At 50.7% G+C, this 17,545-nt stretch overlaps 1 protein-coding gene across 28 annotated transcripts in view; it reads left to right on the top strand.

Annotated features, from left to right (window-relative positions):
- ZNF618 (zinc finger protein 618) overlaps window positions 1-17,545 on the top strand; it is a 214,572-nt gene that overhangs the window by 164,631 nt on the left and 32,396 nt on the right. For 14 of the 28 annotated variants that reach the window (XM_075905304.2, XM_075905300.2, XM_075905299.2 and 11 more), the window contains 6 exons: window positions 2,737-2,826; window positions 4,430-4,465; window positions 5,220-5,297; window positions 7,029-7,118; window positions 11,790-11,873; window positions 15,740-15,928. In XM_075905304.2, the coding sequence (XP_075761419.2) occupies window positions 2,737-2,826; window positions 4,430-4,465; window positions 5,220-5,297; window positions 7,029-7,118; window positions 11,790-11,873; window positions 15,740-15,928 (567 nt within the window). The remainder of the gene's footprint in view (window positions 1-2,736; window positions 2,827-4,429; window positions 4,466-5,219; window positions 5,298-7,028; window positions 7,119-11,789; window positions 11,874-15,739; window positions 15,929-17,545) is intronic. The other 14 variants (XM_075905315.2, XM_075905313.2, XM_075905311.2 and 11 more) reach the window with 3 other exon arrangements.

Here is a 17,545-nt window from a genome sequence, read left to right as displayed (position 1 = left end):
CAAATTCTACTCAGTTCTTTCTCAGACTAATTCCTCAAGGATAGGGAAGAATTGCAGTCAGACCGCTCCAATGCTTCAGTGGAGACACTACCTATGCTGATGGTTGAGGTTGGGCCCTCACTGTACAGGTAATCCGCTTCCCTGAGAGGCAGTAGCCAGATCGAAAGCAGAGTTGGTCCGTTGACCTACCACTGTTCACGCTGAGGGTCAGGCTGATATAGCTACGTCTCTCAGCGGTGTGGATTTTTCACACCCCAGAGAGAGACAGCTATGCCGATGTAAGTTCCCGGTGTAGACTAGCTATCACTGCCAGGTTGTGGGTGGCCAGACCCAGCAGCCAGTACCCAGAGCCAGCACCTGCCGTCACAAGACAGGAGTCAGCTGGATCAGGACACCGGGAAGTTAGGTAAATTGGAGATCAAGACCGTGCATCAGGAACCAGAATCAGGCTGAGTCAGGATTTATGAATCCGATGCCAGGAGTCCCACTGCATCAGGATGTGGGAGTGGGAGCAGGAAGCGCACAGTCCAAAACAAGGTGGAATTCAGACAACTTCCTGCTGGAGGCTTAATTAGGGCCAGGAGGCCAGTCAGCTGCTCTGGGCCTCCTCCATTTTTACTGCAGGATGATTTGCATGGTTTCTGGCGAGGGATCTGGTACAAGAAGCTACAAAGGGTCTCTATTGTGGGACGCGTTCGTGGCCACCAGAAGAAATTCAGTTGTCACCCTAAGAGTCCTGCGAAGGTGGTGTCGTGGCACAGCTGAACCGCCAGCTTCTCAGGTCTTTGGGGAGATCAGAGGCTTTCTCTCACAAATGTGATCCCCTTCCAGGTCGACGAGGAGTCCTGTGGCACCTTATAGACTAACTGAAGTGTAGGAGCATAAGCTTTCGTGGGCAAAGACCCACTTCGTCAGATGCATGTAGTGGAAATTTCCAGAGGCAGGAAATTCATGTGCAGTTCTCACTTGACAATGGCCGGCTTGCTAAGTGCAGTGATGGAGACAGCCGCAGAGCAGATGAGGGCAAGCAGGTCCTGGTGGCAAGATGCATTCAGAAAGTTATGGGACTTGAAAACGTGGGCTGGTTCCAGACTGGGTCCTCGTGGGCTAGAGCCGTATCTTTGGGGCAAAGCATCGGCCTTGCTGTTCCCAGTTCCAACTTTACATCAAGGTACAGTTGGACTGGGAGAAGAATAGGGCCCCTCAGAGCTGTGATTGGTTCAGGGCCTTAGCCCTGTACGGGTGCACCTGGTTCTTGTGGGCTACAAACACTTGGGCCAGCTGTGCTGTGTTGGGGAGGGCGAATACGGTGGAAGTGGTGTAGACGAGCCTCAGTGCAGAGCTGTATGCTGGGCCTTGGGTGACCCATGGAACTTGGCGTTTTGTCGGAGTAAGGCTGTTGGGTTCAGCCTGTTTCAAAAGAATTTGATATGAACCTGCAGAAGAAGTTTGCGACGCCTGAATAACACATCTTCCATTCGTCTCCTTCTCGGAGACAGAGGAAACTGTAAGCACCCTGGCGAGTCAGTTGCATGAATATGCCAACTGCCCCCGTGTGTCCAAGTAACTCCGGGATCGGGGGAGGGGGTAACGGCTCCAAACTGTCCTCTGCTTAAGGGTTTGGTGATCAGCACAGATGTGGGGGCTGCCAGCCTTCCTTTTACAAAAGAGACCAAGGTGCTGGCTTGTGATGTTAATTTGCAGATGAGCCCCCAGCTGGGTTCTCTTGGAAATATTCTTACAATGCCCATCAGTTCAGGCTCCGACATTGTATGTAACTGTCCGAACGATGGCTGGGCTACGTTCTTCTTCTCCAAGGTGTCAGTGTAGTTACGGTACGAGGAGGGAAGCTCCGTAGATCCCCCAGTGGGCAGCCCCCCTACTTGAGCCATTTTGGGTCGGGGCGAATGTTCGCTGGTCCCTGGCTCTATGGTCAGCAGAGGTCTGATGGGAAGGTGACTGTTCTCACCAATGAATGAGGGGACCATGACGGTTTGGTCAGGAGATGCCGAGGATCAGGGACAGTGCAGGGGATGGATCACCCCAAACTATATGAATAATGACCTCCAGCTGAGCTGCCTTGCTTGCTCCTGCAGCTGCTGATTCGCCATGGTCAGCTGCACAACTTGGTCATGGTACCAGCCCTCCGCTGTGTTGGCTCTGCAGAACTAACAAGTGTAGGCAGGAGTAAAATGTCTTGGTTGCTACAGCCGCTAGATCTGGCAGATGCCCCAGGAACAGCTCTGCGGAGCGTGACTGCCCTGGTCACAGTCCCTCCAACAGTGGAACTACACGTCACAGAGCGGGAGTGGTACCTTCCCCCCCGCCCCAGAAACATCAATATGTGCAGTGCTCCCGAAATTACCCTGCAGCCAAATATACTCTATGCCTAGGTTAGTCAATGGTTTGTCAATGGTCAACGGCGCTTCAGTATCTGCAGCTATGGAATTGCATGCTTGTTGTGGCTCTGTAGTGCTGTATGGGTCCTGTGTAGGTTTTACTGGGCAGCAGAACTGGTTGGCTTTTTCTGTGACCTGCACTCGTGAGATGCGCCCTCTGCTAGGGGGCGCGATGCATACCTGGCTAGGAATGAAGCAGTGATAACTCCAGTGGGTTAGCCATTGGAGAGAAGCCAGGAGAAAGGGGGCCTGGAGTCCTGTCGTTCAGAAGTGTCCGCTGGAGTGCTTGCTTTTCTCCCCCGTGTTTCTAAAATGAGTTTGTTCCTTCTTCCCACAGACAATTTTAGGTACACGTGTGACATTTGTGGGAAAAAATACAAATACTACAGCTGTTTCCAGGAGCATAGAGACCTGCACGCAGTGGATGGTGAGTCCTGCTTTGGCACCTTCTCAGATCGGGCTGGGCAATAGCGGCTGTTTTGTGTGGGGTTAGACGGGATGTGACTCACGGGCAAAATGCTGCCGGGGCTCTTCCAGTAGTGGACAGCCACACTCATTCCTCACAGAGAGCGCTCCCTCACGCGGGGGCCTGCCGTCTCAGCACACCAGGGCTTCATACGCACTTTGAGGAGTCCTACAAATTTGTTGTCGCTCTGGACCACAAGGTACATTGGCAGGCTAGCCCTTAGCTAGGCATGGTCAGGTTGTGTCTAGTTTCTGACCTCAGAAGGCCCAGTTTTAGCATGGTGCTGCAGGTAGCCTTGCCAGCCAACGCAGCGCTGAACAGTGGCCGTGGTTGAGCCAGTGGACTTCAAAGGAGACTTCGGCAAATTTTTTCTACCAAAACATTATTTTTTTAAAATGAAAAATGCAGATTCCGGTCCAAAAATACTTTGAGAATTTGCATCGATTTTGACAAATAGGCTTGGTTGAGAAAAATCTTTTTTTGGAAAGGTTGGCATGCTTTGTTTTGACATTTCTGAAAGGAATTCCTGGTGAAATTCATAAAGGGACTGAGGGGAAGTCTACTTGGACCTAATAGCCCAGTGGCCAGGCACTCACGTGGGGTGTGGAAGAGCTGAGTTTAAGTCCTTTCTCCAGAGCTGGGATTATTTATACAAAGACCTGGCCCAGAGCAGTGGTTTTAACCTGGAATTCCCCCATCCCAGGTGAGTGCCTGTGCTACAGGGCAGTTCGCCAGACTTTTATGAATGGTGCCTAAAACCAAAATATTGTGTGTTTTTTCTTTTAAGAGAAATGAAATTATTTTTCTGACTTTTTCATTTCCGGAGAATTCCATCTGAGTTCCTGTCAGGCCCAGAATGACTTTTTTGTTCCCAGAACTGCTGGTGAATTGAAAAATGCACTTATTCTCCTTTAAAGGACTGTTTTCCAGTGTGAACACCTTGAATTGGGTCAGTATTACTGCATTGCCCCAATGGTTTTCACCAAGCATTTAAATATATATAGGCTGTTTCTGATTGAAATGTTGGAACCCCAAGACTCGCTCTGAGCTCAGTTGGCAACCCGCCCCTCCCCCCGCACCCTGTCAAGGTGCTGGAATCTCCATCCTTCATGCAAGGTCATCGACATTAGGTCACTGGGATGGAAAGACAGGCTACACACGTCTGCTCCTCCCTGGAACGTGTCGTCCTTACTCTCTAGTTCAAACTTCATGAGGAAGCCGAAACTTTACCGATGGCTGCCGCTTGGGTTTCTCCAAGGCGCTGCTTGCGTGGGTGCCTTAGAGTGGCGGGGTGTGTTTCAGCAGACGTGGGTGTGTGGCAGGTGTCCATGTGCTCTAACAAAGGCCTTGAGGATCTATGTACACTAGGGCTGGGCATACTCAAGTATTTCCCTGTGTGAATGCTGCCTGGGAGATGAGGGAATGGGAGAAGGGAGCCCGGCTGATTCCGTGGTGCTGAGCTGTCCTGGCCCTTTGGCTGAAACACCGGAGTAAAACAAGGCCATTTAAGAAGATTTAATTTCTGTTTTGTTTCTTCCCCCACCCTTCTTCTATTCTGTGTTAGTTTTTAGTGTGGAAGGGGCCCCAGAAAACCGGGCAGGTAAGCAGCGATCCTTTGTGTGCTTTCTTTCACAGACCTTTCCCAGCATTCAGTATTCCCAGGCACAGTAAAGCCAGTTCTGCCCTCACAGAAGCCAATGGCATTTTGACCTTGACTTCAGTGAGCGCCGGCTCAGTCTCTCAGTGCATAGCATGGTTTCGTAAGCCAGTAGTGTGATGCCCAGCCCTATTAGATACCAGGCTTTTGTTGCAGGTGCGTTTAATCGAGACGTGCGAAAATCAGAGAAACGAACGATAAGTGTGAGTCCTTTTTGTGGCATAAATGATGTTAATTTATAAAGTGGGTTGGGTTCTGATTGGCTGCTAGCTGTGCCGTGAGATGGCCATTGGTCAGGGAACCTATGGCCCAGACCATATAGCCCAGTGTTTGCTGGTCTGCTCAGAATGAGTCCTGTATTACTAGGCCCAGTTTCAAACAAGGTAAAATGTTTGGTTTCTCAGGGAGGGGTGCAGTGGAAGACAGAAAATATAGACCAAGCTTTGAAATTTGCACCATCTTTCTCTGATTTTTGATTTATCTTCAGCTCATGTTGTTGGGTGAGAAGGGATTAATAGCTGGGTGGACATGAGGAAAGAGGTGTGACAAGGCAGAGGGACTGAAAGAAGGAAGCTGGATCGTTGTGTGTTGTCAGATAACAATGGACCTGCATGTGCCAATGCCTTCGGTGCCATGTGAGTGTGTACAGAAAGCCATGGGGAGTTGTCAGCTTCCAATTGGTTTTGTTCTTTTGCAGACCCTTATGACCAGACAGTCATAGCAGCAGATGAAGTGAAAGAAGAGGAGCCCGAACCATTTCAGAAGATTGGTCCAAGTATGATTGATAATACCGTTTTGGAGGTCATAAAACTTAGCCTAAGGTTTTGAACCTGGCACTTGCCAAGGTGCCTGCTGGGTGACAGTGGGAGAGCAATACACTCAGGTGAAGATGCTGAAACTGAAGTGGTTGCAGCGTGCGTCTCATTCCTTATCAGTGGGAAACTCAGCAGCTACGTAAACTGAGAAATGTAATTGAAACATCTGCAGAAGTCCCCTTTACATGTCTGTTACACATCCAGGAAATGGAGTTTGTTCATAATGCAAATCCCCTTCTTGTCTGCATTTTAATACAGTACAGGCTGGCGTTCCAAGGTGAGGACTTTCACCTTGGCCACCTGGGTTCAAATCCAGAATTAGGTGACAGATGAAAGGAAGTTTGGTAGAGTTGATCCGAGCTGCAGGTTGGGGGGTTGAGGTGCATTGGCAGAGCTGACTGCTTGGTGGATGGGCAAACCAATGTAAGTAAAACAAAGTGTATGTCTATGCTTGCTAGTAGATTGACATTACTGCAATCTTTGCAGCAAGTGTTGATTTACTGGGTCTGGCAAAGGCACACTAAGGCCAGGTCTACACGAGACCTGGCAATTCGGCTTAGAATACATAGCTGGAGTCGGCTTACCTTAAGCCGAGCTTGGCGGTGTCCCCACAGTGGGAGGCTGACAGGCGAATGCTCCCATTGGCTTCTCTTCCACCTTACAAAAGGAGGAGTGCCGGATTCCAGAAGGCATGCCCTCTGAGCTGGATTTAGCAAGTCTTAGCTAGACTCACTAAATCAAACTCCCAAAGATCAATCGCATCAGCGGCGATCTTCTGTGTAATGAGGATAAGCCCTAATTCTCCCTTCAATTTGTGTATTCCACCTCCCCAAGAAACGTAAGGGAAGTTACAATGTAGTGAAAATACCGCGGTAGCTAGATCTAAGTATGTCAACTTCAGTGACACTGTTCATGTAGCTGAAGTTGTGTAACTTAGATCAATCTACCTACCTCCTGTAGTATAGACCAGGCAAAATGACCAGACTTTGACCAAGCTTTATGCTGAACCTTTCCAATTTGCAAATGTTGAGTTAACTTGTTTGCTCTCTTTCGGTATTTGCGGTTCTGCATTGACCTGATCTCTCTGGCTGTGGCTGGAAGGGATGGTGCTAAACTACCAAGTCATTTTTGTACTATTGGCACCATCAGACACAGCCGGTACCGCAGGTCTTGCAAGATCTTTTCACCTGAGAGTTCCAGTCCCAATAAGCTCTGGAAATATGAATCCAAATTTGCACTTCTGGGTGCTTATGTGAACACTCCGTGGCTTATCCATCACTAGATGTGGGTAGCTGCTGCCTCTCCATCTGCAGAGGCAGTATGGCTCACTGGCTCCTACACGAGACAGGGAGTCAATAGCCTGGGATTCGCGCCCTTGACTTGCAGCTCTGAGTTTGGCAGCCCACTTAACCTCTGAGCATCTGGTGCTCTGTTCATATCTAGCCTCTGAGCTTTAATGTTCCCCTCTGTGGGAGAAAAAAGGCTGCAGGTGGTGGGCACCCATCACAGGGCTTCACCTCCCTTGGTGAAATCAGTTCTCGGCGCATGCTTGAGGTGCCCCGTCTGAACGAAGGCCCATGAGTCACGGGTTTTCTTTTTATCGAGTTCGCACCTAAAAAGGAAGAGAGCGAGTCATTCTGTGAGAGGCTGCTGGGTTCTTTTCTCACGGCGTCTTTCTTTCATCTTCACAGAAACTGGCAATTACACCTGTGAATTCTGTGGCAAACAGTACAAATACTACACTCCCTACCAGGAACATGTGGCGCTACACGCACCTATTAGTGAGTATCCTGCTGGAAAGCCATTTCATTGCCGAGTATGAGTTACCATGGCGGTCGCTGACTGTAGGGGCATACTGGAGAGAGGGATTCCGCCATTCCACCCAGTGTGCATACGGCTCTTAGGCAGCAGACCAGAGCGTTGTAGAGCAGAAGTGAAGCCATTTCTTAAAGGGATGCTGTTCAAGTTAGTAAGACCCATAATCTGACCGACCATTTTACCAGCTCTCTGGAAAAGCAATGCAGTTCTGGGGGTCTGGGTTTTTTGGGTTTTTTTCCAGAAAAAAACAACAAATGGTCTGGTAGCACTTTATAGACTAACAAAACATGTAGATGGCATCATGAGCTTTCGTGGGCACAGCCCACTAACAAGCACCAGTACTCTGTATACACAAGCATACTCCTGTACAAATTTCCGCCTGCCCTCCCAAGCAGCCATAACGTAACAAGCCAGCGTCCACAGCCAACCTCTCCTAAGCCACACTAAATAACACACGAGCCTGCGTTGTCTTACACGCTGCCGAGAAACCGTTACAGAAAGCTCCAAATGGTTTTTGAAATGACGAAAATGACTTGGGCAGGTTGCGGCTAAATCGCAGGGCCGATGAAATGTGTGTGCCGGGGAGTCGCTGCGTGCTACAGACACTGAAATCGACTCTAAAGGGCAGAGCTCTCAGATGAAGGAGAGGTCATGAGCAACTGTTACACAAAGCTCATATGTAAACTTCTAGTGAGCTAGTCCAGGGAAATTCTAATGACATTCGTTCTGGCAGAGTTTGGGGGCTGGTTCGGATACTTCCGCTTTCATCCGTGTGGTCCTTCCCCGGGTTTTGCCGCGCACTGTATTTTATTGCAGTGGCCAGAAGCCCATGTGGATGCTGGTTTGCTCTCCTTTCTTCATACAGCAGTGTGATGACTGTTACTGGAGGACGGATGTGCATGGCTCTGGAATTAGATTTTGATTAACTGCTCACCGTAGCCAGCAGGGGGAGCTCACACCCTGTATCTTCAATAGTTCACCAAAATCGTGGTTCCGATAGTGAGGTTTTGAATTCTCATTATTATGCTTATTTGGAATGGAGTGGGTGTAAATTTTACCCCCCACAGAGAAGTAAACTGGGGACACTGTCCACCAGCCGTCTGTATTTTTAAGGAAGGTCAAATGTAGTTGGCTCTTACCAGCGTGGCTGTTTCCTTACCCGTTTTGCGGAGTGTTGAGATGGTTTCCAGGACCGTAGTGCAAGGTAGGGAAGCACAGGTCATCTCTGGCACCCGCTCTCACCAAGTAAGTGTTCTAAGGCCCTAGCGACACGAGCCTACGTTCCCAGCTGTCCTCAGGAGGTCTCCCCTGGCTTCCCCCTGGTGCAGTAGGCAATGGTTTCCACTATAGGTGTAGGTGGCATCCAAGGAGCGCCACCACTGGTGCATGGATGGCTCCTCAGCTAGCCAAGGCTCTGGGGTCTCCAGTCCGAGGCGCTACACCGTAACCAAGGGGAGTCAGTACCGGTGTGAATAAGGAACATTGGACTGGCGTTAGCATGGAATCTCGGCTCACCTAGTGTAAACTCCCCCTTCCCAGGACGTGCCAGAATAAAGGTCTCTCCATTCTTCCTGGCAGTACGACAGTGGATTCTAGTCATGGCCCAGATTGCCCCGGGGGCCGAGAAAGACAAATTGATCATTATCATGGTGCTGCTGGATGACCCACCAGAAAATTTTCCCCTTCCTGTTTTCTGTGGAGAACATTTTGGATTTTCAATCCAGCGTATGACCCATACTCGCAAGGCAAACAGGGTGGCTGCATTTGCGTCAGTGGAATCCTAGATTCAGGGTCTCTTGTGTCTTTAAAAAAACCCTCATGATTTAGGACATTCCGGGAGGGGGAATTGAGTGGAGCGAGAGACGGTGGAATTTGACCCATTTCACTGAGAGCCAGGAGAGCTACTGAGGTAAAACCTGAGTTGCAGGGAGGCTAAGGGATCGGGAGTGCTCAGAAGTAGGGTGACGTCTGCATTCTAGGAGAGGCCCTGGATTCCAGAGAGGTCTCTGGTTGTTGGAGGAAGAGGACGAGTTTCCAGAGCTGGTGCGAGAGGCCTCCTCACACCCCGGCTTCTGCTGCTGCGTTAGCAAAGGGAAAGGCAGTGAGGCAGGGGTGACAGAAAGGTAGCCGGCCCTCTTCCCTGCTCTTCTTGGGTGGGAGAGTGGCTTTGTTGGTGTAAATGGTTTTTAATGAGTTTTAAAAGACATTTTAAAATAATGTCACCTGCAACTTGAAGGGTTTTTTTTTCGACTGTGCATTTTTGAGTATCCCCCTCTTATTTTCCTTGCCCAGACTTTTCACATAATTTACTGCAGGTTGAACCTCTCTGGTCCAGAACTCTCCCTGGTCCGGAAACGTCCGTCATCCCGAATGATTTGAGTTCGCCGGATGCCCACTCTTCATGGGTGTGGTCAAGTTTCCCGTAGTCCCATAAAGTTTGTTTATAGCCACCAGTCCTGGCTCTCAGGTTTCTGGGCTGTTATTTAGCTCTAATTAACCCCTAACTGTCTTCTAACGGCCCAGTCAGCAGTGGAAGTGTTGGTAGTGCTGCTAGACAATATTGGCCTCCCGTCATCCGGAAAATTCCCTGGTTCAGACCGGTCAGGTCCCAAGGGTGCCAGATGAGAGAGGTTCAACCTGTATGATAAAACTTTCATCTGACACAGTGAGTTTTTGCCCACAAAAGCTTATGCCCAAATAAACCTGTTAGTCTTTCATGTGCCACAGGACTCTTTGTTGTTTTTGCGGATGCCGACTAACATGGCTACCCCTCGGAGACTTTACTATGACAAGCCCTAGTGACTGAGAGAGACGGGCTGGTTATTAAAGCCAGCCAGCTTTTGGGGTTCTCCTGGGCCTCATAACCTCCTCACTCTCCAAAGTCCCCATGAGGTAACTTTGAACACTTCAGTTTTCATGCAGTGGGTGACACTTACCAATTATCAATGCCCTGGCAAGCTGGAGAATTAAAGGGGTGTTCATTTTAATCCCAGCCCGTGGCATTGCAAATAATGAGTCCTCCCGCCAATCCAGACGAGCCAGAGTGGGGCCAGGCAAGGAAAGCTCCAGCCGTAACTCACGGATTTTCTGTGTCTCCTCACTTGGGTCCAGCTTCCCTTCTGTAGTGTAGCTTTTTCTTCTCTGATGCCCTTTGAAAACGAGACCAATAGCAGGATGAGCAGAGGGCTCCCCTCCTCAGGCGTCTGCAGCAGCTTTCAGTGCGGTTGTGGGTCCACGTCACTGATTTCTGGGCAGATTGGAGACACATTCCCGCGTGGGATGGAGCATTTGCAGGGAATGAGGATCATCGCCAGGAGTTCTTAATGCAAAAGCGCCTCAGGAAGAGACACGTCTGTGCTGGGTTTGGGGAAGAGCGCCTATGGGAGTTGGGGGGTCATTTTCTAAAAATGTTCCTGTGTCACTGACAGGTCCATCTAGGCTAAATAAAAACCTGTGTTGGGGGACCCATGTACAATACAGTTCACACCAGGGAACATAGAATCATAAATCATAGAATACTAGGACCGGAAGGGACCTTGAGAGGTCAAGTTCAGTCCCCTGCCCTCACGGCAGGACCAAGCACCATCTAAACTATCCCTGATAGATGTCTATCAAACCTGCTCTTAAATATCTCCAGTGATGGAGATTCCAACAGCCTCCCCAGGCAATTTATTCCAGTGTTTGACCACCCTGACAGGAAGTTTTCCTTAATGTCCAGCCTAAGCCTCCCTTGCTGCAATTTAATCTTCTTGTTCTATCCTCAGAGGCCAAGGAGAACAATTTTTCTCCCTCCTCTTTGTGACACCCTTTTAGGTACATGAAAGCTGCTCTCATGGCCCCTCTCCATCTCCTCTTTTCCAAACTAAAACCCAATTCTTTCCATCTTTCCTCCTAGGCCAGGGCACCCTCCTTCCTTGTAAGTGAGTTTTAAACATTTCCCAGCCATTGCCGCACAGCTGTTCGTGGCTGACGAAGATTTAGGAGCATGTTGAAAACATGCATAAAGTCTCCACCTATAGTACAAGATGGACCTGTGTGTTCTCCATGGTAGAGGATGACTGTGTTGTGATTAGAGACCCCTCACCCAGTGGTTTATGGGGTAGCCAGAACAAGCACAGCTGGGATGCTGACCAAACAAAAAAGCCTCAAATGTCGTGGCTTGGAATCTCGCAAGGGAGAAAACCCAGAGCGCTACAGATGTGCTAGTAAACTTCAGAGTTGCTGGTACAGACTGGTAGGATCTGATAAAACCTGCATGAGCATCTGCATCCATCACGCGCATGAGGGAAACCTCTTCTTTAAGGCCAGGCCCATCCAGCCCTTCAAAAGGGAGGCATTATCAATCCCAGTTCCTGACCAAAGAGGACAAAGCTCTAGTTCTCATGAGGTTGGCTAGGCCTCTCCTTAAGCTTCTTCCATTTCAGGGGGCCATACTGGGGAAAACCACATCACCCGGTCTGTCGCTGCCCTGGCACCAGACAGGATGCTCCAGAGGAGACTTGGGGCTCTTCCCTCGTAGACAGACAACTAGATAGTTGTGAGCACAGATATATAGATATATAGATATTTATTTTTTTACCTGGACGGCCACTGTCCCCATGGCAATGACGTCAGCTCCGTGTCTCCAATTCCAGGCACTGGAAGCCGTCACCTGCTACCACGTTCTTCCAAGTTAAGAGAGTCTTGCAGAGCATCCCAGATTCCTTCCGGAGTTCACGGTGAGGTTCCGTCTCAATCAGGCAGCTGCCTCTCCAGCCTTTATTACCACAACTGTCCTTTAGCCTGGCAGGATCTTCCTTCAGAAACTTGATGTGGAAGGGGGGAGTCTTTTCCCTGGAGTGGACTAAAGTACTTAGAAAGCCCCTCCCCTTCCCCATCGTTTTATTTCATTTGACACTAAGTAGGTTTAGCACATTGTTAAAATGGTTGCGTGACTGTCTTCTACTGTTGCCATCTGGCAGGCGTAGAACTTGAAACTCCAGTCCCCTGATACAAGGTAACACTGCTATAGTGGAACATGGTTTGTCTAGCCCGGTCTCCTGCCTCTGCCCATGGCCAGCACCAGATGCATAAGAGAGAGGTGCAAGAAATCCTATGATGGGCAGATAGAACATGACCTACCCCCCACATTAGATCTGCCCCGGTCTCTAATATTTCGAGATTGGCTTCAGCCTTCCAGTGCTCTTGTTGTTGGTACTGACTGTTTCAACTCAATTGTCTTGCTATTCATGTACATGTCCAGTTTGCATTTGCATCTTGGCCTTCACAATATCTTGTGGCAGTGAGTTCCACAGGGGAGACCTCCGTGTCTGTTCAGGAGAGGAGCGAAGGATCCACACGAGCCTGTCAGCATGCAGTCATCAAGCATAATTGCTTAGATCTGGACTGCAGAGCGAAATTGCAGTTTGTTGTCTCAAAGAGTAAAAGGATCCTTTTGTCACAGGCCACTGGAAATACTACTGTGACACCTGGCAGGCTGTGGCCTGTCCCATAGGATTTGGGCTGGCCATCCTATTTCAGATGCGGTAGCTTCTGCTGCTGCCCTAGCTCCTCACTGAATGACGCTGAAGTACCACCACTCAGCATCTGGCAGGGAAGGAGAGTATAGTAAGCCCCACCCTGACCACGTGTGTCCTCAGGAGACGTGGCGAGACATAGTCTCCATTTGCACTGGCCAGTGTCCAGAGTAGGGATGTTAAGTATCGATTAATTCAGTAGTCGATGGAATCCCCCCCTTCCCCACTGCTGCTATGCTTCTTTAAAAATGCAGAGTGGCGGCGGGGGAGGGGAACCTCTTGTGCCGAAATAGAGAGGTGGGACCGGCAGCTGCCACTTAAAAATGCAGAGGGGCAGGGTGAGGGTTGTCTGAAAGCCGGCGCGAGACCAGAGAATGAGCCAGCTCCTCTCTGTCCCTTTAAGAGTTGGCGGGGGGGTGTTCGAGTAGTCGATAGGGCTACCCAATAAGCTCCTGCGTATCGGGTAGTCGACTACTCGACTGCTCCTTCTCATCCCTGGTCCAGAGAGGGGAGAATCTGTTAGAAGTTGTCAGGTTGTCCGGGCATCACCGTTCAGGCTTCCCAATGAGAGCAGTGCCTGGAGCGCAGCAGGACCTGGGCTAGCCTGGCATGGTCCTGATGCTGACGTTTGGCCGGGTCCCATTGCTTTCTCTTGGTGGAGATTGGGCACAAAGCAGGAATAGACAGGAGCAGCTCCCGGGGCTGCTCCTCGGCCATCAGGCCAGGAAGGACCATCATGACCTGTCTGACCTGCACGTCGCAGGCACAGAACCTCTCCCACCCAGGCTTGGTGAGACGTAGGCCGGGAACCACCCCTCCTGGCACTTGGGCAGCCGGATTTTCCATGAGGACTGGAACGAAGCCTGGAAAGCAAAATCAAGCCCTCCTTCCACTCCCCACCCCCAACTCAGCTGGCCACACGCTAGACCGGGGCAAACTGCCTGTGCCTACGCTGCCGTAGAGCCACCAGCCAATTCCTCTGCGGAAGCCCATTCAGAGAAATGCCACCCTAGATCTGGGCAGACCAACACCCTGGGTTGAAGGTTCTCGTGCCCATTGGGTGTCCTGGTTTGTAACGCTCAGATGCTGGCATAGAGTAAATTGATGAAGGGAGAGGGCGACGTCATAGGGGTCTCTAGCACCTGCCAGCTCAGCTCAGTGCGAACGAGCCGATATCCTGGGTCTGATGGAGTTGCTGGGCTGGGGGGGGGGATTTCTCCTTTTGTAATGTTGGCTTGCGCAGGACTTGGTTTTGCTTCAAGTGGTTGGGCTGTAGAGAGCAGCTTGTAACAGGGTGGCTTGTCCAGTCTGCAGAGCCAGGGGGTAGGCCAGCCCTAATTATGGAATGAGCCCTGCTGAGGGGAGCCAGGCAATTCCCTCTAAAGAGCAGAGGCAGCTGCAGTAAGTGGGGGAAGCTTAGGGAGCTCCAAGGTCCTACGGGGCCGTGTCACCACAGAGCTTGGATGGTCGAGCCCAACGACCAGGGGGCAGGAAACCCGGACTGCATTTGGGACTGGACTCCAGAGGCCCAGCAAGGAAGAGCTAGAGGGAGTGGCGGAGAAATCAGAACGGGGTGGGAGAAAATGCCAGTGCTAAGGCCGCGTCTTTGCTCTGCGGAAGATCGATGCTGCTGCAATCGATCTTCTGGGGTTTGATTTAGCGAGTCTAAGTAAGGCTCACTAAATCGAACTCAGAGGGCACCCTCACCAGCAACCGGTATTCCTGCTCTTTCGAGGAGTAAGGGAAGCCGTGAGGAGCATGTGCTCCCTTCAGCCTCCCGCTGTGGGGACCCCGCCCAGCTCAGTTTAAGGCAAGCTGACTCCAGCTATGTAGAATATGTAGCGGGAGTTGCATACCTTAAGCTGAGCTGCCAGGTCTAGTGTAAACCTGGCTTAAGTCTGGACTTCTCTTTGGGAGTTGCACTGGACTCTGAGCTGTTGTAAAATGGCTCTGGTATTAAACTAGTCCCAGGCAGGGCATTGCTAGCTAGAGAAAGCCTTTGGGAGTTCTTCAAGGGCTCTGAGGTGAGGAAGGCAGACACACACCCCGGCCAGGAGGCTGTGCTCCATAAGCAGTAACCCCATTCCACACGTGTTGGCGTCCGCCCTACAGTCTTGAGGGACTGCACTGGATCCTTCATCCCCTCAGTGAACAGAGAGTAAGAACGAGCTCTGGTTGAGGGGCAGGGAGAGAAATTTCTTCTCGGTGACCTTCTCTGGTGGGAGTTTGGCCCAGGGGCATTTGGCTCCAGGGGCTGTGTCTGAGCCTCGGCTGAAGGGCGTTTCTGAGAAATTGGGGCAATTATTGGGTTGCTCCGTCTTCTAATATTTTTTTTAATGTTTTGAGTGTGGACAGGGACTGCTCTGCCAAAGGACGTTTTGGCATTAAGAATTGCTGGTGATCCTCCCCGGTCCCTGTAGGTCAGGGGACACTCAGAGAACATAACCCCAGTAATGCCCAGAACTCGCCTACATCTCACCAGCTCTTTTGACTGGAGATGGCATTCGAAGGACCTCTCCTGACTCCCTCCCCTCCCGACTGACCATACCTTAAAAAAAATAGCCAAATTGGAGGGGAAAGCGAGGCAGACACAGATCTCCAAAAGCTTGGAGGCGTTTAAGGCCCAGGGCTCAGGAATGGAAATTCGTCCCGCTTTTTCACGAACAAAGACACAAATGAGAGACGCCATTTCATTGAGAGGCGAAGCGTAGCTGTGTAGCGACGCCCATCCAGCGCTTAGCATGTCCCCGTTCAGACAGACAGAGCCACTAGATGGCCTGGGTGTGGCTGACACGGTGGGAGAAGGAGCAGTGGGATTCCCGGCCGTTTGGGGTTGGCCAAGCAGCAGCTACCGGCGTGCAGTAAATCCGATACGCATGCAAAATCTGTCCTTTTGGGTGCGTGGGGAAAGCCAGTCTACTGTGTGGGACTCAGTGGCTCCACAGTCTCTGCAGGCCCCCTTGTAAGGGAATCATGAGCATGACTATGGGAACGCTACCCTCCCAGCCAGCACGCGCTCTGGGAGCTGACTGACTATCCTGGCACTAGTTCTGAGTCTTCATATCCAGAGTTCTCTCGATCTCCACTCTTCGTGGCAGTGAAGACCCAGGCGAGCCAATCCGGCAAAAAAACACCGGCTTCCATAATCCGCTGTTCCACCCTCCTGCACCGCTCCCCGTCCGGTATCCCACCGGCATCCCAATCCCAGATGTTCCGCGCTCCAAATTCTGGATCCCCCGGAAGCAAGGCCACCACAGGTACCAATTGCCTTTATATCGTCGCCTTTCTGAACCGCTTAGCGCCCCCTCCTGCCCTGGGTTGGCTGTTGCCCTTCACTAAGCTCCAAAGCCGCTGCCATGGAGGCCGTCCAGAGAGGCGGTCGCGGGGAGGAGCTGAGGTAGTGGCCATGTGCTGATGGTGGTTCAAATCAGCGGTCCTCCAGCTCTTCCCATCCCTAGCTGCGACAGATTTAGCCTTTCAGTGCAAGGGGATTGAAAAGCCTCGTGCTGACCGCAAGGCACCGTAGAGACCCTGGTTCAAATCCTGGAGTTACAAAGTGAGAAGAGCTTCCGGAGCGAGGTTTGTTCAGCGGGTCGTCAGGTTAGTTAGCCTCAGGGCATTGCTTTTTGGGCTTGCCCCTTAGCTGGAGGAGGGCAGAGTCGTACGCTGCACGCACTTTCTCACCGTGCTTCCTCCACCCAGGGGCTCCAGCAGCAGGCTGAGCAGAATAGTTGCATTGTGGACACTCAGGAAGAATCAGGCTGGATTATCTGTCCCCTCCTTTCCTGCCCCCTGTTTGAAAGGGAAATGAAAACCGCTGGGATTTTATTTTTTTCAAAGAGGCCCGAGATGTAGGGTTCACGTTTCCATACGATAGTGAGACGTTGGCTTCGGTCTCTGGAACGGGTAGTTGTCTGATAACTGGCCATCTACACTGTAGTACTGGGGATGGCTAGTTAACCAGCCTCTTCACTCTAGGTTAGGCAAATGTCTGTTTAACTCACCCCTGAAAGGTCTGGCCTGGGCAGATGCCTGGAATGTGTAGGTGGGGGTGGGGAGAGAGACCTCTGCTTTCCTGCCTTCAAACAGGGCCAGTGCTTAAGTCATTTTTCTGAGGTGACACATGCATCAGCTCCTACCTCAAAACTACAGGTGACCCCGTCTTCTGACAGCAGCCGTCACTTACGATCCTGCCGGTCCGTATTGTTACTGCAGTCCCTGTTCGTTTCTTTGATTTTGTTCCCTTCGTTTCATCTAGCGTAGGAGTCCAAGTGGAGACTTTTTGTTCTTTGTTAACTTGTGACAGCTTCGTCCAGTTTCCATGTTTATTATATATGTGAAAACAGCCTCATTAGGGGCTTTTGTGGTCAAAGGCCAGACTCATCCGGGCAATCACTGGGCAATATATTTTGGAAAGGGATTTTCCCCTTTTCTAGTCAAAAAATGTGTCAGGGAATTGGATAAACAGAATAACTCCCCCTCCCCTTCCCTCTCTCTCGAGACGTAGCATGAAGCCTGAGCCTTGCAGATTGAGCTTGGAAAAAATAATTTAAAACTAAGGGTTTACCTTGTCCATTTGGCTGCTTCAGTGGAATGGCACATGGGTGTATTTCCAGCCATCTTGTCCTAAGAGAATTTTAGCAGCTGCTGAGATTCCTAGCACAAGTACATTGGCCAAAAACTCTGTCCAGGCAGAGCAGCTCCCAAAGCAACGCCTCTTTAATGCCCCATTTAACCCAAGACCTTCCCTCTGGGTCCGGATGGGACCCAGAAAATGGTGGGAACCAATATGATCCTGGCAGACCCTCCAAAAGGGTGGGATTTTCCACAGGCACCCACCCACGGGACCAGTGTAGTTTCCTGAGGTTGACTTC

Source organism: Pelodiscus sinensis, chromosome 23, assembly GCF_052426305.1.
Source record: "Pelodiscus sinensis isolate ZL-2025 chromosome 23, ASM5242630v1, whole genome shotgun sequence".
Classification (NCBI taxonomy): domain Eukaryota; kingdom Metazoa; phylum Chordata; order Testudines; family Trionychidae; genus Pelodiscus; species Pelodiscus sinensis.
The sequence above is the reverse complement of the archived record's forward strand: the minus strand, read 5'-3'. Positions and strand labels throughout refer to the sequence as shown.